Genomic DNA, 24,831 nt, shown 5'->3' with positions numbered 1-24,831 from the left:
ATCCACACAAAACCAATGGTGAAGGGAAGGAAACCAGGGTTCAAATAAATGATTTGGAACATGAGGAAGAAAAAAACCATCAACCAGTACAGAATGAGGAAATGAGAATTGAAAAAGGTGAAGAGCGGCTTAGGAATCTCTGGGACAACTTTAAATGTGCTAACATCCAAACCATAGGGGTGTCAGTAGGAAAAGAGGAAGAGCAAGAAATCAAAAGCTTATGTGAAAAATAATGAAGGAAAACTTGCCAAATTTGGTGAAAGAAATAGACATAGAAGTCCAGGAAGCACAGAGAGTCCTAAACAAGCTGAACTCAAAAAGGACCACACCAAGACACATCATAATTAAAATGCCAAAGGTTCAAGATAAAGAGAGAATCTTAAAAGCAGCAAGAGAAAAGCAGAGAGTTACCTACAAAGGGTGCCTATAAGATTATCATCTGATTTCTCAAAAGAAACTTTGCAAACAAGAATGGGCTGGCAAGAAGTATTCAAGGTGATAAAAAGCAAGGAGCTAGAACCAAGATTACTCTATCCATCAAAGCTATCATTTAGAATGGAAGGGCAAATGAAGTGCTTCCCAAACAAGGTAAAGCAAAAGGAGTTCATCATCACCAAGCTATTATTATATGAAATGTCAAAGGGACTTACTTAAGAAAAAGAAGATCAAAATTATGAACATTAAAATGACAACAAACTCACAACTATCAACCACTGAATCTAAAAAATAAAAACAAAATCCAACTAAGCAAACCAGAATAGGAACAGAAGCATAGGTATGGGAATCATTTGGAGGGTTATCAGCTGGAAGGGGGAAGGGGGAAAAATGGGGAAATGGTGCAGAGACTAAGAAGCATAATTGGTTGGTACAAAATAGACAGGGGGAAGTTAAGAATAATATAGGAAAGTGTGAAGCCAAAGAACTTATATGCATGGCCCATGAACATGAATTAAGGTGGGTGGGATTGCTGGAGGGAAGGGTGTACTGGGCAGAGGGGAGCAAAGGGGGAAAAACTTGGGACTACTGTAACAACATAACCAATAAATATATACTTTGACAGAGAGAGAGAGAGTGAGAACTCTAAACGGTACCTTAAAGCATAGAGAGAGAGCAACCAAGGAAGCACAAATTTGCAAGTCGAGGTTCAGGCTTCACTAGAGGGGTCACCTGCATCCACAGAACAATAGAGGATTTTGCTGAGTTGGCTAGGCCAGAGCTAGCCCACAGTCCCTGGGCAAGCAGAAGCAGCTTCCTGGGACTCAATGGTCCAAAACTGCTGGACAGGTATGCAGTGAGTCAGGAGTACTGAGGGTATCAGAGTTCTGCTGCAGGTGGGCAGTCTACTGTCTGCACTAGGGCAGCCACAGAAAACGAACGTCCACAATGTAGGTGAACCAAGGCTGGGCACACAGAGAGAGCTGGGAACTGGAGGGCCTCTCTCTGTGAGAACCTAATGTACTTCCGGGTACCTGTTAAGCAGTGATGGGGGTTGGGGGAGGCCGGTTTCCTACATGTCCAGTCCCACAGGGTTGAGGGAAGGGTGTGCAGAGTGAGCAAGCAGAAACTTGGGATAGAGTGCAGGCATCATTTTTTGGGACTCCTCACAATGCCAGGGCTTCCCACAATGCCACTGCTCCCCAAACTGAGATCTGGAAATCGTGGGGAAGCCACATCCGCGAGCATTAGCACTGGAGGAACTCTGGAGGGCCAGGGAGGGGAGAAAAAAGCAGCACATTCTAGGCTCCTTTGGACATGTCCACCGGAACCAGGAAGAAGAGCCCTTCCCTGCAGTGTCTCTCCAGCCCTCTACACTGGCAACACTTAACTTCCTGCCAGCTGGCCAAGGGAAAAAATTTAAAAAGTCCCAGATCTATTTTCACAGATCAGTCAATGAAGTATAAATTAGGAGCTGAGAGGCAATAAGATGGTGAAGGCACTGTGGGCACTGCAGTGGAAGCAGCGCTTGGGTGGGTGAGATCAGATGGTTCCAATTATGTTGTCAAGATTTTACTGGTCTCGAGAAGCTCAGCTGGAGGCTGCTGGAATGATGGAAGCATGAGACGCCATGGCCTTGGATCCAAGTGATGTCAGGAGGGGAGTGAGATACTTCAAAGGGAAAACAAAATTCTTCCTTCAGGTCCATCACCCTGTCATAGCCCCTTCAGGTTGCTTAATAAAAATACCATAGGTTTGGTGGCTTAAAGAGCAAACATTTATTTCTCATAGTTCCGGAGACTGGGAAGCCCAGCATCAAGATGCTGGCAGATTTCGTGTCTGATTCACAGATGCGTCCTCCTATTGTAGAAGGGGTGCTGATCCCATTTTCATGAGGCTTCAACCATCCTGACCTAGTCACCTCTCAAGGGCCCTACCTTCTAATACCATCACATTGGGGTGAGGATTTCAACATATAAGTTTGGGGAGGGGGACAAAAGTTTTAGTCTATAACACATCTCAATTTTTGTAAAGCAAAGAAGTGGATCATCTGCGAAGACATTAGAGAAAAAGAGCCAGTCTTCCTCTCCTTGGCACTGCTGAGTAGGCCATTCAGTGTGGAGATAAATACCTGAACCCTCTGAGAACGAAGCACCCCTCTTTGGAGAACCGGGTCTCCCCTTTCATAATGAGGGTCAGAATGAGCCTGTCGTAGGACCACGAGTAAGAATAAGCACATTGGGTTTGGAAACTTCCTGTGGTCTAAGAACAAGGCCAGAAAGGGGGCTGTGGAATTGTCAGGGATGAGTCCTGGAAATTAGTCCAAGATTAAAGCTGTGCAGGGCCTAGTATCCAGTACAGCATCCGGTAGAAGGTACAGACAGACACACTCAGTAAGCACTGGTGGAAGGAAGGGAGGGGGAGGGCTTGGCAAAGGCCCAAAAGGCAGCCTGTGAGGAAGAGATCGCAGAGGGAGGCAAAGACAGTAGGCAGTGCCTGGCCCTGGCCAGCATGCAGCCTCTCCCACAGCATGGGCTGTGGGACACTCTCCATCCAACTGCAGCTGTGCCAGAGGCAAGCACTGAATCCTCTCAATCTCTGAGGAAGGGGTAGCAAGCACTCAATGAATGAGCTGAGTCACCTGAATGACAAGAATCCAGGCAGAGAGCCAACTGCTCAGATCATCCCAGCTCCCTTCCAAGATACGATAGCAGTCTCCCGGCCTCCCACCTCTCTCTCTTCTCCCTCCACCCCAGGCAGAGTATTATTGGGAGGAGGGCTGTGGTGGCCTAGAACGGGACCTTTTCTCACAGCTGCCCTGAGTCCTAAAGATAAGGTAGGGATGCTTCATTGGCACTTAAACTGAAAGTGGACCCAGATGTGGGAAAGAAAGAACCATCCTCTGAATAGCTATGTGCCAAACACATTATGTAGATGATCTCATTCTCACAAAGGAAGGCACTGCTACTCCCATTTTACAAATGAGGACACAGATTTCCCAAGATTAAGTCCTTCCTCTTGTTCATGCAGCTGTAATTCTTGGAGTCAAAAAAAAAAAAAAAGACAGATATAGGAACTTAGTTAAATAAAGTTACCGTCACTCATATTAAAACTTCTTGGTAAACAAATTTTCTGGGCTCTTACTCTTCATTTTCATCAAATTTCTACATAATAATGAAAGGTACCATGGATACATAACTCATACAGGGCCAAACACTGTTCTGAACACTTAATAAAATATATATTAACTCAATCCTTATAAAACAACCCTATTTTCCAAGTAACGAAACTAAGACACAGAGAGTTTAAGTAACTTGCCCAAGGTCACATAAGTGGCTTGATAAGTGGCGCAGTGAGGGTTCAAACCCAGCACATCCAGCTCTAGAATTCACCTGCAAACCAACACTACACTTGAGCTCAGAGGGAAGCCTTGTAGGACAGTCAGTCAATAGCAGAGCTTAAGATGTGGACTGTCTTGATTTTATAGTTTTCCCTGTGACCTTTTGACAACTTTGAACAAGGCCTGAGTATGACTCAGATTAATTTCCGCAGTCTTTCTGTTGTGATGAAGGTATGGGGTAGTAGGTATTGGACTCTAAGGGACAGTTTAGGAGCCAAGGAAAATGGTGGCCCATGAGATATGTGATTGAGGCTGAAAGTGCTTCTTCAAAGCTTCAGAGCTTGGGCAGCCCTGACCCCATCATCATTAGCATCCCTCCACTTGGCTGACTTTCCAGCAGGAAGCCTGTCTGCACAGATGAACTCCTTCAGCCCACAGAGCCGCCTGCGTCTCCTGGAGCCCAGAGTCTCCCTGGTGCCAGGAAACAATGTGGTGCTGCCAGCATGGATGTATCACTTCTACAAAAGGTTTCACCATTGCAGGCCAATGGAAAAGGAAGGGCACAAAACCCCAGTTTGCAACCAGTTAGTTATGTCTGCTGATGTCACACTGGCAGCCAGGCAGCATTATACAGGCAGAGAAAGAGCAATAGCATGTTGAGATTACAGAGGTGCGGCAACTTGGGGGCAGGAAAATTGTCATCGTCTCAATTTCTTGCTGAAAGCAAAAAGAGAGAGGTTAAATTCACAAAGCTCTGACAGAGAACCCATGCCACCCACAAATATGGGTCTGACTTCCATGCTCACTTTACTTTCTGTCCTCTGTTCTCCATCCATCCTTTCTTGCCTACCTGGGGGGTGGGGGTGGGGGGAGCATAACAAATAAACAAATACATGCCTACATATTCACACATATGTATGTAATAATCCTGAGTGGTATAGTGAGGGACTCACAGCCCCTAAATTCAGGACTTGTATTTAATCACAGAACAAAGATAGCAAAGTCACTACAGTGAGAAAGCACTCCTATCTTTCTCTTCTTCTGGTCATTGCAGGCTTTGCCATGCTCCTGATCCTATCAGCTAAGACATGGACAGAGGCCATCCTCTCATAGCTATCAAAAAGTGATGGTCGTCCATCACCAGTGGAGAAGGGTGCCTCTAAACTGCTGCCTGGAGATAAAGAGCCCTCAGCATCATTAATAAGGCTCCAAGAGACACTCATCCTTCAATTTCACTTCGTCTTGGTGGCTTTAAGCATTGCACTCTAGATGTATATTTCATGCAGCCTTTCATGTGGTGTATTGCTTTAGGACATGCTTTCTTTCCCTCTAAATTTATCTTGGCTCTGGTTTCCCCACTGAGTTTAGCTGTTTTTCATAGCTAAAGATGCCTTTTCCCCTCATCCTTAGTTTGTGAATGTTCATGGCTATGCCTTCAGATAAAATAAAATATGTTTGTTGAGTGCCCCAGCCTTTTTCTCTTTTCATAGAAGAAGAGGCCTTACAACAACAATAAAAAAAAATTCCTAGCATGTTCACACTAACATTTTGACCAAAGCAAGAAACTCAAAACATCTGTAGGTAATTTTATTTTACCACAGAGCCAAAGGTGCAGACAGACACAAATGTCCTCATCTGTATTTTTGTTTATAAGGAATAATTTAATTTAGAAGTGGATTCACTCGGGGGTGGGTTTTTGTCATTACTATTGTTTACTACTTCCCTTTGCTGAGTAGTGTGACCTTTGGGATTACTGCTGCAGAAATCTTATTTCCAAGATAGACAATGTCAACATTATCCTAGGCCATCTGGCATAAACAGCCCATTTCTTCACTCTCAGTCAATAGCTTCTGGACCTCACTGAGCAATTCCTTGGTAAATCCCTTTGGCATTTCTGTTATTTTAATCAGTCCTGCACACATGAAGCAGCTGAATCTCTGATGTAGCTCAGGAATTTTTTTTAATGGACCTAGAGTCTTTTTATGTTTTGGAAAGGAGGATATAAAGTTGTGGGGAAACCAAAGTTTTAAACAAATCATCACGGTTTCCAGTACTGACGAAAGTGAGACTTTTGGCAGAGCCAGAGGGAAGATATCAAACAGAACCCATTAAAGAATTAAGGCCAAACAGAAGGACAGACTTCTGCTTAAGTGACAAGTTGAAAATTCAAAGGGCATGACTGTAAGATAGAAAAATGATTCTAGCTGTTCTTTATCTCTTGAAAACATTTGATTGGGGAACATGGAACCATGGGTTCAGGCAGCATTAGGATTAGACTGAACAGAGAACCTGCTCCAACCTCTGTGTCTCCACAAGATTGGAGCATCAAGGTGCTTGGTATGGTGAAATCACAGTAAAGAGTAACACAGATAAGCACAGCTGCAAGAGCACCCACACCTCCCTTGCAGGCTCTGTGTCCATGGCTTTTACTGCAGCTGCTTCCAGGCCACAACAGGCTCATGATCATGGGCAGTGAGGCAGCAGGTGATATTAGTGAAAATGGAATCTGGCTATGACAGAGACCATATAAAAGACAATAGTCCTCATTTTTAATCTAGTTCTATTCTCACACAGCTACAACTTGAGCAGAGGGGAAAGAGCCTCAAATGTGACTTCGGGTACTCTTCTTGGTGTGTGTCATATTCCATGTGAGTGTACTCTTCTGCATGTTACAACAGCAAAGGACGTGGGAGAACATGGTAGTTCCAGAGTGACCTAATAGGGCTGAATCTGAGAGACCAACACATTGTGTCATCTTATCTGCATAATGGGCCCTGAAAGGAAGGCAGATCCAGTGAATATTTGCTCTTAGCAAATGAACAGAAGAAAGTGTATTCTCCAAGGTTTATTGATGCTTCCCCCCTTTATATATGTGTATAAAGTTATATATATATATATATATATATATATATATATATATATATATATATATATATAGTTTAAGATACTCTTGGGGAAATGATGTAAACAATTAGCCATAATTTATAGTCATGAAAATTCTTTGTCCTTATTAAAGCAAAATGAAAATATATTCTTCTGGTTTCTAATGTCATAGTATTAGCCATGCACAATTACTATAAGATGTGCTAACTTTCTAATATTTACTAAAACAGGTCAAAATTTCAGATCTCTGTCTCTGTTCAAGGAAAGCTAATGGCTCCAGGAAATACTGTCTTCTAAAAAGTTGAATACTACAGCCTTCAAGTGCTGACTCTGGGAGCCAGCAATCTCCCAAACTGCAGTGGCCCAAGAAGGCAACATGCGAGAGAAGTGTGCGGAAGACAGAGTCTGAAGACCAGTGCTTGTGTTCTATCTCTCTATACATAACCTTCAGGCATCTCGTTGAAACACAGTTTCTTTTTCTAGAAAATGGCAATAACATTAGCTTCCTACTTTACAGAATAGTTGTGAAGAATAAAAAAGATAAGAGTCCATGAAAATATTTTATAAACTGAACTTCCATACAACTATGAGATATTATCTTGAGATGAAGAATATCTTCATATTCATTTGCCCATGAGTTGCAAGAATTTTTTTGCAGTGTGTACATGCACACATACACACACACAAGGGGGCACCCCCCAAAAATCCTAGAATTATCTTCTGGAGGGCAGGCCCCTTGTAGTACAGTCTTCTACCTATACTAGGTGAGTGTTCGGGGAACCCATCTGTATCCGTGTACTAGCTGGCATTGTTGTGAGAGGCTGCATTTGCCTTCAGTGAATTATTTTTGAAGACTCAACACATTTTCCCATTTCATGATGGGTGATTTAGGAGTGCATCTGCCCACACCGCACTGTGTTCAGCAGTTTTTAACCAAAATGGCATGACACCCCCCCCCCCCACCTTCCTTATTCACCCGGTCTTGCCCTGAGAGACTTTTTATTTTGTTTCGAAAAATAAAAAAAGTCCCTAAAGTGAAATGCGTTGCTGATGTGGAAGAGGTGAAACAAAAAAAGGCAGAAGCACTAAAAGGCATCAAAACTGATGAGTTCAAAAACTGTTTTGAGCGTGGGAAAACCATCTCAATAGGTATATTGCATCAAATGGAGAGTACTTTGAAGGAGACTGAAGTTTAAACATGTAAGAATAAATACATAATTTTTAATGCATAAATTTTTGAGGGCCCCCTCTTGTGTATATATATGCACATGTACACATTTATGTATTTTGGGAGGCACCCATAGTTTTCATCAGAATCTCAAAGGAAGTCATTTTCTAAAATTGGTTAAGCCCTCTGTGCTAAATGGGTTCCGCATCATCAGTCACTAGAAATGCACAAATTAAAGCCACTAGAAGATACCACTGCATGCCCAGTAGGATGGTTAATATCAAAAAGAGAAGCAATGCAGAGTATTGGCGAGGGTGTGGAGAATCTGGGACACTCACACACTGCTGGTGGGAATGGAAATGATACAGTTGCTGCAGAAAACAGTTTGACAGTTTCTTATAAAGTTAAAGATAAACTTACCATATGGCCTAGCAATTACATTCTTAGTAATCTACCGAAGAGAATAAAAGCATATGTCTACACAAAGACCTGTACACAAATATTCATAGCACCATTGCTCAAAATAGGCCAAAACTGAAAAGGAAAGTTTCCATCAACTTGCAAAGGGATAAACTAAATGAAGCATATCGATATAATAGAATTCAGGGTGGGGTAAAAGTAAGTTTACGGTTGTGAATACAAAAAACACAGAGTCTATTTTTGTATTATTACTTATTAACTATTGTATTATTTTCCATATAAACCACTATAAACCTACTTTTGCCCCATCTGTATAACTCAACAATAAAAAGAAATGAAGTACTAAAAAGTGCTACATGAACAAGACTTGAAAACATTACATTATGTGAAAGAAGCCAATTACAAAAGACCATAGAGTATATGATTTTACTTATATGAAATGTCTAGGAGTGGCAGATCTGTGACTGCCTGTGATTGGAGGGGCAAGTGTAGCACCTGAATGCACACTGGCTCAAAGTAAATTTAGACATTGATGGAAAAGTTCTAAAATTGCACTGTGGCAATGGTTTCATGACCCTAAATTTATTAAAAATCACTGAATTATACATGGACCCAAGTGACTTTATGTATGTAAATTATACCTCAAAATAGCTGTTTTTAGAAAAGATATGAATAATGGACAGGGTATTTTGAGATATAACTGTAAAATAAATATAAATAACAAAATATCTATAAAATGATTTTGTTTTGATACATATTATGGTATTTTAAACTGTCATTTTTAAGAAGTGTTCTTTATTCTTTCTATGCTGCAGTTTCCTCATCTATAAAATAGAGATGATAAAAGTAAATACTTAAAAAAAATAAAATAAAAATAAAAAAAGAAAAGTAAATACTTCTTGAGCATTTGTGGAGATGAATCAATTAATATGTATAAAGTATTTAGTATTTACGAGCAGTCCTGACACACAATAAGCATGAAGTACGTGTTAATTAGACACAACTAGAGATCTCATGTCACTACCAACCATGCACATTTTATAATATCTATTTCTTTTGATGTTATTTTTTCTGATAGGAAAAATGGGCATTAAAACTTAATGATACTTTCCTAAGTTGGCATGAATACAATGCATAATAATAGAGGCTATTCAAAAGGAATGTGGGGAAATATCATATTTGGAAGTCTTGAGTTTTATGGAGTATATCGTGGAAAACATCATCCACAAAAACTCATTTTGGTTTTATTTTTATTTCAGAAAAAGCAATCATTTAAAAATAATAATAACTTTAGTCCTTTCCTTTCTCATTTTCTCCCTGATCTGCTTAGGCAGTGCCCATGCTGAACCTCTCCCTTATCAATTACAGGATGAAGGCAAATGCCTACTTCTAGAGGTAATAAAGTTAGAAGTGCAGAAGTTGGCACTGATAGCAGTTTGGGAAAGCCACCTGTGTTCAGCTGTGTGCCTCAGTCTGGAAACAGAACTTTCTGCCTCTGTGCAGCCTCAAACCAAGAAATGAAAAGGTAATTCATTAATCTTTTATCTTACCAGTTTCACTTTGGGGAAGGGGAGGCTTCTTTAATAACAGTCTTATAGATTATTAGGATTAGAACAGCAAATTCATAGCAGAAGCCAAGAAATTGTCTATTTCTTAAGTACAAGAAGCCTGGTTCTTCATTTTTCTTCCAGGTTTTTCTAAAAAAATTTCTGAAAAAAACAGAAGCATCTTCTCCTAACTAATTTACTTTGAATCTCTGCATTTTCTTTAAAAACTTCAATAATGCCACAGTCCATATCTAGCTTCCCCCAAAATTACTGAATTTATATATCTGAAGCTAATTGGATGGATAGTCCCAAACATAAGGGGAATGTGATAAGATAACACATTACAGTGCATTGAGCAAAATAAATAATAATAACATAGCTTTGTGGGGAATGAATCCAGCTGACATTTTGTAAGCACACAAGCTGATGGCAGGGTGGGCGTGCACAGGCATTTTAAGAGGGTAGCCTACAAACTGGAAGCACTTAGCGATTTATGATCATTATTCAGTGTTTCACCCTGAGGGAATGGAGATCATTGGTCAATTCAGTGAGTCAACTAACAACTGTCATATAAATACTGCTAATTTCGGGTGAGGGGTGGGTGAGTAGTGGTGAGGAAAACAGTGACAAAACAGGTATTGGATCAACAGTGTTAGTGTCAATGGCATATCTCTTTAAGAGAATTTGGACTCAGCTCCAATTTTAAAGAAAGCCCTAGGTCTACAATATCTTATACTGTCCCTATGTGTAGAACATTATGGATCAAATACATGTTGCTTTAAAGGACAAATAGGGAAATATGATGATAGTGACTAGATTGTATTTCAATTCATGGACAAAATATGAGGTGGGGCAAAAGTAGGTTTACAGTTATTCATAATGGAAATAATACAACAATTAATAAGTAATAATACAAGAATAAACTGTTTCACGTACTCACAACTGTAAACCTACTTTGCCCCACCTTGTATTTATTAGATAGCAGCTAATATGTTTAAGATTGCTTTAAGGTCTCTAGGACTATTAGTATGATTAAGCCTTCAGAATAGGGCATTGATGCCAATATTTCTAATTCAAAATAGAAATTGAGACGTGTTATAGGAGAAGGCAAAGGTGGCGTGGAACTGAGGGAGAAGGAGAGAAGGTCTCTGGGTGTGGGGATGAGGGAGGACTTTATGAAGGGGTGGTGCAGGATTAGATAGGCATACAACAGAAGAAGTGGAACAGAGGAGGGCAGAGGGAATAAACCAAACTTTGGGAAGAAGAGTAAACAGTATGGTTTCATTAGAAGTTACAAGGTTTAAAAACAAATGTTTTTACTTGGCAACATGGGATGGAGTGGACAGGCTGGTGCATGGCTAAGGAAGAAAGACCAAGAAAATTCAGTTCTCAAGCAGAGGCACTAATGGTGCCCTAAAGGTGACCACTGTGTCCAAGTAACACTTGACAGTATCTATTTACCAGTTATTCCATATTTTGACAGCCAGTGCCTCAGGGGTAATACACTAGTTGTTACGAGTCGTCGTCGTCGTTGTCGTCGACAGCCGCCTGTCTCGAGAGACGATGGTGTAGCTTCTTAAGAGTCTATCTGCACCGCCGAGAATGGCTGTGCAGTCCAACTCGGGAGTGACACGGTATCTGTCTCCTCCCGTGTTGAATCGACATCTTGCGATGACGCTGGAGTGTCCTCTCCAGTGGAGCTGAAGCTACAGAGCCTGGGCAGAGTGATATGGAGGGTCTGCTGTTGCCCATGCAGCAGACCCCACCTCTCTTCGCAGCTGAAGGGTCCAAGGGAAAGACGGAGTCAATACAGCTTGGCTTCAGGTGCGCCGCAGGAGTTGCCGGTGTTGACTACAACGTCAAACCGCCTTAGGGACTCCGGCTCCGGATTTTCTGTCGGGGTTTACTCCCTTAGCCTTTCCCCTGAAGAGGTATGCCGCAAGGCAGCGGAGGTTTTTTGGAGTCAGAGTTTTCCTTCTCTGATGTGCCCTGACTGGAAGATCGAACCAGCGACACTTAGCTCGCAGGCCGACGCTCAATCCACTGAGCCAAACCAGCCAGGGTATTGTTACGAGTCCTGCTGCTGTTAATAAGTTCAGATACTTCGGTGGTTAAAAAAAAAAAAAATTAATGAATGAGTTTCTCTTAGGCACTAATTAAACCATAGTAAAGAAAAAGAATAAGAATACTTTATTTTAAATATGCCTGATGGGAGTAGGATTTTGCCACCTAGTAACAGTAATTTCATTAGGAAGTGTTGCCTTTCAGCCATGAACTGTGAAATATATCTGAGCCTCAGGACCGTTCCGTCTGAATGACGGGTTTCCAGGAAGACAGCCAGCCCCTCTGAACGGCACTTATCTGGGCCCCCCAGGGGGAATGCCTCTCATTTTCCTGTCTTTCAGGTGGCTCGAGGCAGTGGACAAAGCTGCCCGTCCTGTCTGCCGGGTAAGTGTTCTTGGTATTTATCTCCATCTTCATTCTGGTTTTCTCCTCAGAGGGGCAAAGCATCAAGTTAGGTGCCATACAGTCCTCCTGGGGACACCTCAGATCTGCTCGGACAACTGGGAAAGAGGATTTTAAGTCAACAGGGTTTCCTACTCAGACACTATGGGGGAACTTGCATTCCTGCTGTTCTTTTTCTTTCCAGGGTGTGTATGACATTTCTCTTGGTGAGCTCGGCAGGGAGCCACAGGCTGGGGCGGAAACTGTTTCACACAGAGCGGTCCAGTGGTTCCCCAGGAGGTTAAGACACTGCTGCAGTTTTCTTTTCATTCCCTACCTTCGGGCTGTTAGGGATAGCTTGGGATAGCGCTGTTGGCCAAGCAGCTTATTAGAAAATGAGTGTCTTCTGTTCAGAAAGGCAGTGCTTTCTGTTCATATCTTGGCTCTGGAGACATATTAGGCCACCTTCCTTTCCCTGTTCTTTCATTTTCATGATTCCTAGCTTGAAGCAATATAATTTTTAACTTAGATTTGACCTATAAACTGATAGATAACTTCATAACATCAACAGGTGAGTCATCACTTGAGTCCCTAAGGCCTTTGATATTCCTGTCTGAGCTAATGCTATGACCTGTGTGTGTGTGAGGGGGGGGGGTTGCTTTAATACTCAACTATGTATACTATATATATGAGTTCTAATGAGGTGATAGATTTCCCTTAAATACGTTCATTTCCTCACAAAATGGTATACAAACAAAAGGCGTTTACTATCAATGACCTTCTGTACATATTTTTGCTCTTGTGTATTTCAGAAAATTTGTATTATTTGAGCTTGAATGTACTGCCCTATACCCTGTAACTGTCCTTTCAGAAAAATCACTGGCATCATCACATGACAAACACCAGGACTTGTGTTTCATTTTACCTGGAACACAACACTCATTACACTCATCCATCTCTTCAATGAGTCATCCTAATGAGCCTCGAGATTTTTAAAAGGCATCTATCTATTCTGCTAATGCACTCAGTGTCTGTAGCAGAGTGAAAAGGGAACAACCAAACTCCCAGCAGGCTCCCACTTCACAGCAACGAATAAAGCCAGCTCTACAGTCTGAAATCTTTTGCACTGCTTTGTTAGAACTAAAGAGCAGAAATGAAACCAAACAAAGAAGAGAAACTGGCCAGACGCCCAGCAGGGCATTATGATAAAGAGAGGAAGCACTGTGTCCTATGCCTCAGGTCAAGTTTTCAGGAAGAACCTGCTTCTCAGGTCATTGGACTTAGGGCTACCTACCCTCCCAGGGTAAAGGATCTTGATTTATCATGGGTCTTCTACATCACTGACCATGAGAGCCTAAGGCCTGATCTGGGGCACTTAACTCATCCCATTGCACAAATGGGAATTCAAGATAAAGTAAAGCATGAACCAGGCACTGCTATTAGTCACAGTGGATCCAGCAGGAACAGGGCTGGGAGGACAATCTCAAATATTGAGTGAAATAGCAAATACAGACAGCACCATTCAAAATAGTTGTCGCAGAGGTGCCTGTTTCCCTTTCCTTTCTATACACCATTTATGTTCTTTGGATTTCCTCACAGTAGAATAGAAGCCAAAGAAAAGGGATATCTATGGACATGAAGAGGGAGAAATTCTCTATGCCCAATGAGCAAATTCAGGTTTTCTGGATAACTGATCAAGTATTCAGATTGCCTTAGCAATAGTGTCAGTTAAGGCAGTGGCTTCTCTGAAGTCAAACAGCCCCGGTGCTGATGTCGCCAGCTCAGGGAATCTATGACCATCGATTGGCACAGGATGCTCACTCAGATGATCCCTTTGTGCTACACCTGCAGAACCATGTCTGGGAAGATGTTACTCTGCACAACAGCAGCCTCCCAGCCCTGGCTATCAAGAACCCAGAGTGCCTGGGCCTTCTGCACCGCCTGGACGGAGGCACAGCCACAGGGGTCCAGCACTATTGCATTTTGAAGGATGGCTGCTTGTACTTCTATGCTAGCATCCGCTCCTTCCAGGCCTCAGGTATGGACTCAACTTTCACATGAAATAATAGTAATTGTAATAATAATAGTATGACCTCTTAGCTTAATCGAGCCTTTATCAAGTCTTGTGCTATGTAATTTACCTATATTTGCTCATTTACCCTCCAAAGAAATGGTACTATTATAATTTCCATTTTACAGATAAGAAAACTGGCTGGAAAGTCTATATAACTTGACAAGATTACACATAATAAGCAATGAAGCTGAGCTCTGAACACAGCCTAACAAACTTCAGAGCCTGTTCCCTTAACACCATGCTTCTACTGCCTGGAAAAAGAGAAAAATAAACTCCTTTATTCTTTTGGTCACAATGACATTCAGAGTGAATGTCAATGGTTTTCTTGTGTAATAACTCCACCCTTTTCTCACAGTATCCCTAATCTTTGACAAGTGAGTAACAGAAAAAATATTAACTGTCAATTTTCCCTGGGCAAGTTCCTTGACCTCTTAAAACTTACTTTTCCTCATTTATAAAATGGAAACAGTTATTTCACAGGACTATTTTTAAGATCAAATGAGATAATTGACAACATAGTGACATAAATTCTACATACAAAGCTCTCTACATAAAAAGTTCTCTCTGTATTATACATGTGATACACACATTTGTTATAGTTGTTAAACTGTATATGTTAAAAACTATACATACAAAATAAGAACATAAACTATATAATTTAATAATAAAATAATTGTGCCTAATTTCTATGAGAAAGATTATTTAGCCTTCTTGTAATTTTTGACAAAAGAGATTATTGGTGTTTTATTTGCAATTGGACATTTTCCCAAATGAATAATCCTTGAAGAATTAGCAGTAGTCAACATTCTGCAATCTCAGTCAATTAATTTCTTATTTTTAGCATTAGGTGTAATTAAGCTAGATGTTGCCGAATGGGAAATGGGTGTCTTGTGACAAGTTTTACCTTCTTGGAAGAGTACAAAAAGAGGTACAAAGTAAACACGGTTCAGTTCTCACCCCTTAGGAGGAACAATACAATGATTCTATTTTACTTAAAACCCTTTCATTGTGAGAGTGTTAAAACATGACCCACAACATTATTCAACTATTACGAGATAGATGACATCCCTAAGCACTTACAGGACAGGCAATTCCTATTGAACTCTAAATCCACAGCCTCATGCACCTGATACCAGGATGGGAATGAAGTAAACAAAACAAACCTCCAAAGTGGTCATTACCTAGGACTTCTCTTATAAAGTATCATTACAAAAGTCTGAACCATTTTAATTACCAAATCAATGAAGTTCACTTTCAAGAGCCCTTCCATAGCTAGAGAAGAAATGTTTAGGATTGAATGCTCAGATTACTCCAAAATGAAATATTAACAGTCCCCTGGGGTCAGAGATGGCTTCTCTTCACCTGAAAGGTCAGAGGAGGCCTTACTTAGAAAGTCATAGTTGCACAGCTGGGAAACAGCTACTAATAAATATCCTAAAAATAGTATCAGCAAAAGCAGTGTTATCATTCAGTGAGATCAGCTTTTGTACTGGTCACTCTGTTACGTGTTTTTATTTATCATTTCATTTAATTACTACAACAATTCTATAAAATAGGTCATTGTCCCAACTACACATTTGGGAACTAATGTTTAGCAAGGTTAAATCATTTGTCCAAGTTCCCTTGACTCATAAAGGGTGAAAGAATGCAAACCCAGGTAGCTTAAGTTACACCAACAAAAAGAAAAAATACAAGTAGGAAAAATTGGGAGGTTTGTTTATATTCAGATCTTATTATTTCACACATCTTTCCTGAAACTTGGATGGTTTTTTTGCTGCCTCTAGAGCACTGTACAGCCTTATACTTTGTTCTGAAACTATTCTTTCTGGTTTTCTCTTCCATTCCTTGTGTTAAATCACCCTATACTCCACCCAAACATGGTCACACTCTATTTCCTTAGCACACCCGCCTCGAACATTCTTCTGAACTCATCTCTTTGCTTGTGCTAGTTCCTTCCCCTGAAACATCCTGTACCTACTGATTCCCCAACACAAGTTGTCCAGATTCTACCTGTTCTTTAAGTGCTTGTTCAAATGTTTGCCATCTCTGCTATAAAACAATCCCAGATGGCCCTACATAAACACACATCTCCCTTTCCTGAATTTGCATACTTACCTATCTTATGACATTTACCACACTCTACTTCGTATTTTTATCTGTTTAGCAGTCCTATCTCTTCTAAGGGATTATACACTCAGCAATATCATGTATGTTGAATAAATAAATGAATGAATGAACAACATATTACTGTCAATGGCCATTATTCCCATGAAGTGTGAGTAGTTTGACATTCCCTCATTTAATAGGGGAGAAAGATTAGAAAATAGAAAAGCCAATTCAGAGGTAAAACCAAAACTCAGGCCACCAAGTAGAGATGCCTGGCCTTTCTGCTATATCACACCCTTTCCAGCAATCACGAGTTATCTAATTTCTATCTATTTTTAAATCCTTTCTTGAAAATGTATTGTTTTATGGTTAAAAAACGATTTAATTCAAAGCCACTCATTCTTTCCCGGCCTTAAGTCTTGAACAGTCCTATCTCCACAGGCCCTCAATTTTTAGCCCATATTATCTCAAATATGGATTAAAAGAACAGTGTCTTTACTGAAATTCCAACAGAAATTGTATATCTAGGCCATGTTCTAAAATAGAGGCCTGTGATTTTTAGTTTTACATGACTCTCTTCCTTGAATAAAAAATACCACTTGCCTGAACACACACCTTATTTCAGAATGTGTGTGCTTCGCTGCCACACCCTCCCCGCCCCTGCCAGGACAGCTGCTGGGTCTCCCAGGGTTAATCAGTGGCTAACCCTCCCTTAGCATTAAGGTGGCTATGCAGAAACTCTTCTGAAGTCTACCACCTTTCCTAGATGTTAATTTTAAATGAGGTTTGCATTCTTTTCCTAAGAGTCCCTCTCAACCTTCTTATACATTTTCACTTAATTCAAGACCTGACACTCCTAGCTAGTGATCTGGCACAATGAAACCCAAGATAGGATCAATGCATATCCACATCTCCTGTAATAAATCCCCACAATAAATATGGCCGCATCACCATTGTCCACCAAGAATCACTGGCCTGGTTAGTCACTTTTTTTTTTTTTTTCCAGAGAACAGGATCATACTGCTCAGGGGTGTTAGAGTAGGGAAGTCAGCATGTATTATTGAGGGCTTCCTATGTGTCTAGGACTTGAATAAACACATTTGTTATCTAAAACTAATATTTGCAAAATATGCACTGTTATTGCGCCATGATATGTGAGAAATTAAGGCTTAGAGAAGTTAACTAATATCCAATGGTAACCCAGCTAGTAAGTGACAGAGACAAAATGTGAGCAAATGCTATCTGAATCCTGTGCCCAAACTCTTAGCCACAATGCTATGTGTAGCACTCCCTGTTAGAAATTAGTCTTCTTGAAGGAGCACTGAGTTAATAATGCTGTGTGTCTGGTCTCTACACTCTAAACATCAGCATACTGACAGCAATCACCAGAGTCCACCCAGTCCAATTACTTATCACAAGAACCATAGAAGTTGTGAGGACAACTGAGAAATTTATTGAGAATGGCTAAATCCATGATGTGCCACAAACACTACAGGCAATAAAATGTTTAACTTAACTTAATCACATTATATGCATGGACTATGAATCATTATTAATTTCATAAAGATTACACAGAGTCTTAATAGTCATTTTCAGTTCTTCTAGGTGATGCCATGTGAGTGATCTTTGTGCTGGTCTAATCTAAAATTCCTCTTGTATTGTCCAAGTTCTGCTTGGATCTTGCACATCCACCCTAATTTGGTTCCTTGTAAAAGGTCATAACCTTGAAATAGGCCTTGATTACTATTTATACCAAATTGCAGGTTTTGACCCTATTACTGAGTCATGCAATCAATGTAGTAGCTTGTAAACAGTATTTAAAAATACTATAGAATAGGATGGAAAATATTATGATACATAACAATGTTTCACACAACTTTTGTCTAAATGTCCATGTAGAAGTCTGTATTTCTCTCAGGTAAAACAGTTGGAAAAACACTAATATACAAAAACACTGTCTCTGACTAGAGGCTTGTTCAAACAGTCAGTTTTCTGTTCAGAATCTTAAAGTGCTTAACAAAGGCTCTGCCACTCAGTTATCTTTATAATATACCTGCCACATTAGCTGCTTTGTTATTAAGACCCAGGCTTCTGTGGGACAACTTCATACAGACATAATCCACTGACTGTAGCATCTTCATTGCTTTACTATTTCACTTTTATTTATTTTATTTTCTTATTTATTTTTTCCATTCATTTGTGTTCTTTGTGAGAGCTCTGGAAGATTTCATTGGATAGTTCTCATTTCTGAAGGGATCTATGGTACTTGGGAATGACATTTCTTGTAACAGTCATCTGAGATGCTGAGACAAGTGAGGGCAAGAAAGAAAAGACGAGAAAAAATAACAGTGAAATAAGGGGAAAGAGCAAGATATGAGAAGCAACGCAGTACCGATTTCCTGTAAAAACCACATTAGATGCTAATCCCACATTTTACTATCAGCTAGACAAATATGCCTCTAATGTGCATCGTGGGAGTTAGAGAAACAGCTGCAGATAGTTCCCTGAAGTATTTCCTTACTATCAAGGAAAGTGCTGGTACTTTAACAATATGGATTACTGGCTTGCCTGTGCCTGCTAATATTGAAGAGGTACTGTGTGAGTATTCCAGAAGCCCTTTAGTCTAGCACCTCTTCACAGGCCTGAAGCCCCTTGTCATTCACCATACACTTGATTTTTTTTCCTCCAAAAGCTAGAAGTAACTTTTAACTATGATTCTTGAATAAACCACATTAAGATCTGTGAGCACATCTCAGAAAGATATATTTTACATTCTTGCAACAAATGGAACATGTGATGCTTGTACAGTTCTTGTGAGAAATCTCTGTCCAAAACTGTGCTGCCTTGCGATTAACTGCCGCTACCTAGAAACGGGTAGAGACCAGCCCAACGAGATCACCTCAAATGAGGTAATTGGGTTATAGTTGGATGTCTTTAGTGCCAATCATTTCTACGCTATTGCTGGTTAGAAAAGGGGTCAGATAACCTTCCTGTTTGTAGCAGACAAACGTTGGACAATACCTTCTACCCTTTCTCAGAAAGGGCAGGGATAGGGGAGGGTATTCATATCTGCTCAGATAGATGAGAAAAGGAAATTCCATAAGCAGGAAGATGTCAGAAATCAGTGCAGCAACATAGAAATGCTATGCACTGTAGTTTGGAGCAGAAAATTAAGACAGCAAGATAACCCTCTGACATGTCTTTAGGTACCCTATGGTCCTGAAACATCTAGCATGTTGCTTATTCCACTTCTAATATATCCTCCCAAAATATATATCTATGCAAAAACTTGTACATGAATATTCATAACAACATTATTTATTACAGAAAATTTGAAGAAAACCCAATTGTCCATCAACTAACAAATGGATAAATAAAATACGATATAGTATATCCATACAACAGAATACCATTCAACAACAAAAAGGAATCAATACTGACACATGCGTGATACAACATGGGTGAACCTTGAAAACAACATGCTAAGAGAAAGATGACAGTCACATGCTGTAAATTCCATTCATACTAAGTGTCCAAGGAAAAGCAAACTTATAGAGACAGAAAATAGGTTTTAATTGCCTAGCATTAGGTTGACGTAGCAGATGGGGCATGATTATTAATGGGTATGGGGTTTCTCTTTGAGGGAATGAAAATATCATAAAATTAGATTATGATGACGGTTACACAATTCTATAAATACACTAAAAAACATTGATTATACACTTTAAATGGGTGGATTTTATGATGTGTAAATTATATCTCACTAAAGTTGATACATATAGCACAGAGAAAGAGGTCACTTGGATTTCACTAAAAACCATTTTACTGGGGTCTACTTAAGGAAAAAAATCTACCCATTTCTAAAATGAATGTTTTCCTAGTAGTTCTAAAATTCACTCTTTAAATGAACATTTATTTTTAAAATTTATATTATATCCAAATCCCCATATAAAAGAAACTTTTCCCCCAATTTTTAAAGTCTAAAAGCCACTCATTCTGTTTAAAAAGAAAAATCTATGGCTTCCTGACAGTGTACATTGGTACCAGGTTAACCAAAAGGAAGCAAAAGTCAGCTGTGTTCAAAGGGACCAAAATTTTCATTGGCAGTTCCTTATTAACACATGGGCATGAAACTGTTATTGTGTAGAGGAGCAAAAATCCAAGCCATAGTTCTGTTAGTACAGTGCACTGAAATGGCTCCTGCAGGGAGGTGGGGCATGAGAACAAAAAGTAGCAAGAAGAGGAGAGGGGTTTAATCATCTCATCATTGTTGCTAATGATGGTTCCTGAAGTCTCTGCATAGGATTCAGGTCATCTCAGAGTTTTAAAACACCATTAAAACACACACACACACACACACACACACACACACAAATGCACACGCATGCACACACACACACAAATGCACACACATGCACACACACACACACAAAAGCACACGCATGCACACACACACACACACACACACACACACACACACCCCTTCTCCTAAACTGATATCCTTTCCCAAACCCCCAAATCATGGAAAGAAAATTCAGGCCAAGCAATATATAACCACTAACATAGATTCAAAGGACCATGGGGAGGAAATTATCTTTTAAAACCAGTCATTTACTCTCATTTTAATTCAAGTTGCCTCCCTCACATCACTCCATGGATTCATATTTTAAATGTGCTTTGCATTAAATATGAACAATGAAAGTGAGAATCTATGCTGGTTGTAGAAACAGCTGGCAGTGTTCATTATTTTTCAGAAAGGGTGCTTTAATGGTTCTGCCCAGCCATTATTATTAAATTTTCCTCTAATGTGATATTGAAGGTGTAATCTTCGATACCAAAAAAATTATTTCCAAATGTGTCCCCCAGGTAGAGAAGTTAGCTTAGGACCACAGTAAACCAATGCTCAACACTGAATATATAGTAAGAAGATTGAAAAAATGAAAACCAGGAAATCCAAACTTTATTACCAGTCTTGCCACTAATTATTAATGGATTTCCTTAAATTCCTTACTCTTTGGGAGTCAGTTTCTTCATCTATAAAATGAGATAGCTGGACTAGAGTTTCCTTCAGATGCAATTTTTTTAACACCTTTTCAGACTTCCTTTCTCCGTCTTAACTCTTTCTCTAATCTCCTTTTTTTCTTCGTTCACCTTCTCTAGGGGGCCTATATCTGCAAGGGTATAGGGTGAATGAGCAGACCCTTAGCTGCAGCAATCAGTCATTGAACTCGAACCTCCATCTGAAGACTTCAAGACTTTCTATTTCTGTGCAGAAAATAAAACAGAAAACCAACGGTAAATCAAGATCTGCATATTTCTTCTTCTTTTTCAGTCTTGACAAGAGCCTTCATAGCAAATCCTTATTCTTATTTTCCAACTTCAACTCCATATTTTCAGTTAAATCATGCCCTATCTTTGCATAGTCTCCATGGTTAATATTACCTAGGATTCTTTTTCTTTCAATGCATAGATGGTGACTCTTCTAAAAGTATTTTTTTCAAATGGAAAAGGAGTCCACAATTTTTCCCAAGGCAGTACCTGACTCAGGCTTCAACATAAAAATAATCTACTAATACCGTTATCACTGATGTTGTAATTTATTAATTCACAGACTTGCTGTTTTACCTCCTTTCACATAACACTTATTTATATGTCCATCTGAATTTGGTCAGTGTTTTGCTTTTGTCATAAGCCACTGAAGGACAGAGGACTTATCCATCCAATTCAATATGTACAGCATCCAACTTGGCATGTACACATGGGCACTTGGTTCATAATGATTCTGGGGGAAAAGAGCAAGAAAGTCAATATAGACAAAACCATGAAGCAGAGAAAGCGTACCTGGTACCTATAGCATCTCCCTGAATCTGTCCAGTCTCCCTGCCCTAAATCCAATCTCCTCAACAGCCACTGCCCTCCAGCTGCTTGGGACCATTCTCATCTCATACAGACACTTTCTTCCAACTAGTAAAAAGTATCTAATAAAAAATTCACAGTAATTTATTAAAACAGATGATATGGGAAATTTTCCAGAAACATTTGCAAGGACTAGATACACTGTTCTAACCCAAAGAAATAAAATTTTGAAAATAGAATTTCAGGATCTCCAACAAGTGACCATTTGGGGAAGGGAAAAAGGATCTCTCCACACCTTCTCCCATTATGTAAATCTCATCTGTTTCACTTATTCCTAAGGATAGGCTAGAGTGAGAGGATAATGAATACAGAATTGCTCGATATTTTGCCAAGATCTTCCTTGGGCTCAGGCTATACAATCTGGGTGGCAGATTAGCATGGTTCTCTTGAAGATTAAGCACCAACTAGCATATATAGGGAAAGGGTCAGTGGAACAGAGTTAACTGCTATTTGATAAAATCTAAGACAAGGTAGCCTCGTTGGATCTCACCACCAAATCCATGAATGGATATTATCAATAGGAAACAAAATGTGGTTTATGAAATCATGGTCTCACAAAATACTCCACTTGCAAAAAATAAGTAAGTTTAGGAAATGATTCAAATTATACTCCCCTTCTTAGATAATTACAAAGCACATTAACTTATTAATGTTGCTAAGACACCCTGATAGGAAGAATTCTGGGTAACTCTCCGTAACTCCCATTACCTAAGCTTATCTAACCCAAACCATTAAAAAAAAGATAACAACTCCTACTAACCACCTTTAGAATAAATGTTATATATGTACATTTCATAAAACATCATCCAAGAAATTGAAAGTAAGGGAGAGGAGAAGACAGGAAAGTTAACCGAATAGTTTGCTATGCTTTCCAGAATTTAACAAAGAAATATTTACCTTAATGGCAATATTGTATTTACTACATGTTTGATCCACTGAATTTTATGTTTAAATAGAAACAGTAATATTTTTTAAGTCCTGCAGCTTCCTTATTCTCTATTTATAAACATTGCGCCCTTCTCTGATCCTATTATTTATAACAGTTTTATTTCATAGATACAAATGCATATTTCTCATTTGATGTTTTATCTTTTTATTCAATTCAAAACCTAAGGAACATTGTTTATCTTATTAATTTCAAGCTAAATAACCAAGAGAAACAATTAGAAAATAAATTACATTATTTTGTAACATTTCACCTTCTTAGAGTGCAATGATTTTTTCATGACCTGTCATGTGCTATTGTTTCTGCAGCTGGATTACAGCTCTGAAAATGTCTATCAAAAAATGGCTTCCTTTGCATCAGGCTGTTCAAGACTTCATCAATCGACCTCTAGAGGAGACCAGAATGTGAAAGAAACCCTAATCTTAAGAGAAAAGGTCCACAAAACTATCACCAGCTACTCGTGAGAATAAACAAAAACATTTATTGTTATATAGCTTTCTAAATGAATGTGTTTCCAATATAGTAAAACTTTGTGATAAAATTATAATTTTGTATTTGAACTGAAGAACCAAAGTCGAATGTGACACTCAAATAATACAACTTATATCAACATCATTAGTACCCCCCCCATGGTTCCCCCTCAGGCTGTACACATTAGCATCAAGTACAGTATGCTCCTTATCCCTGTCTTTTGAAAGCATGAATACAATAAAAGTCAATTTATTTTATTTTCTCTTTTTTGTTCTTTTCTAAATGTCCCACTCTATGCTTTAGCTATAGGCTTCTTAGAATGCCTATAGGCCATGATGTGGGAAGCTGATGCCTGGGAAAATTAAGATCATGGAAATGTAGTGGTTTAAATGATAAATAAATAATTCAGCTAAACAAGGTCCTCTCTGTTAGGTCATCTTACAATCAACTGACTCAAGTGACTCCCAGGATCTCCCACATGAAAGAAAATAGTAATATTATTGTTATAAAACTAGAACAAGGATAGAATTAGACAAAAATTTAGGGGAGAAAAACAGAAAGATGTGGATATTATTACCTGAATGTTTATCTGAATATTCATCATACTGTAAGGGGCAAACAAATAATCAAAACGTACTGCTCTTGATACTGAATGTAAAATTTAAAGAAATAGGAAAGCAAATTCTAATCGTTGGGTTCATTCCTCAGGGGAACAATCCTATGTGTTTCCAAGATGCTGTGATGCATTTGGAAGTCCCACACCCTTACTAATGGAACATGGAACACAGATTTCAAAGACTCCAACTCTCAGATTCAAGTGCTCTGCAGCAACTCAAAATGGGGGAAACAAAACAAAACTGAAATCTTGTCTTTTCATAAAATCATAGTACTTCAGAGCTCCCGAGGACCTTACAACTCAATCCCTTTTCTCCGTGGCTGAGGCTCAGAGAGGTTGTTGTGTGTTGAAGATCACATTGGTTGTTAACGGCAAAACTAAAACTGAACCCAGGTCTTCACCTCTCCATACACAGCTGTTTCCACCCATCCTGCGGCTCTTCATTGTGCTCAAGACTGCAGTGT

General features: G+C 39.5%; 1 protein-coding gene across 1 annotated transcript in view; it reads left to right on the top strand.

The window, feature by feature from the left end:
• LOC150008774 (uncharacterized) overlaps nt 1–23,975 on the top strand; it is a 100,672-nt gene extending 76,697 nt beyond the window's left edge. The window contains 7 exon segments of the mRNA XM_090279324.1: nt 9,615–9,654; nt 9,657–9,771; nt 12,199–12,241; nt 14,090–14,276; nt 21,579–21,623; nt 21,626–21,713; nt 23,589–23,975. Coding sequence (XP_090135450.1) covers nt 9,615–9,654; nt 9,657–9,771; nt 12,199–12,241; nt 14,090–14,276; nt 21,579–21,623; nt 21,626–21,713; nt 23,589–23,688 — 618 coding nt within the window. The 3' untranslated portion in view covers nt 23,689–23,975.
• The last annotated feature ends 856 nt before the right edge of the window (nt 23,976–24,831 follow it).

The sequence above is a fragment of the Furipterus horrens genome, unplaced genomic scaffold (assembly GCF_987537825.1).
Source record: "Furipterus horrens unplaced genomic scaffold, mFurHor1.1.pri manual_scaffold_5, whole genome shotgun sequence".
In the NCBI taxonomy this organism is placed as follows: Eukaryota; Metazoa; Chordata; class Mammalia; order Chiroptera; family Furipteridae; genus Furipterus; species Furipterus horrens.
The sequence above is the reverse complement of the archived record's forward strand: the minus strand, read 5'-3'. Positions and strand labels throughout refer to the sequence as shown.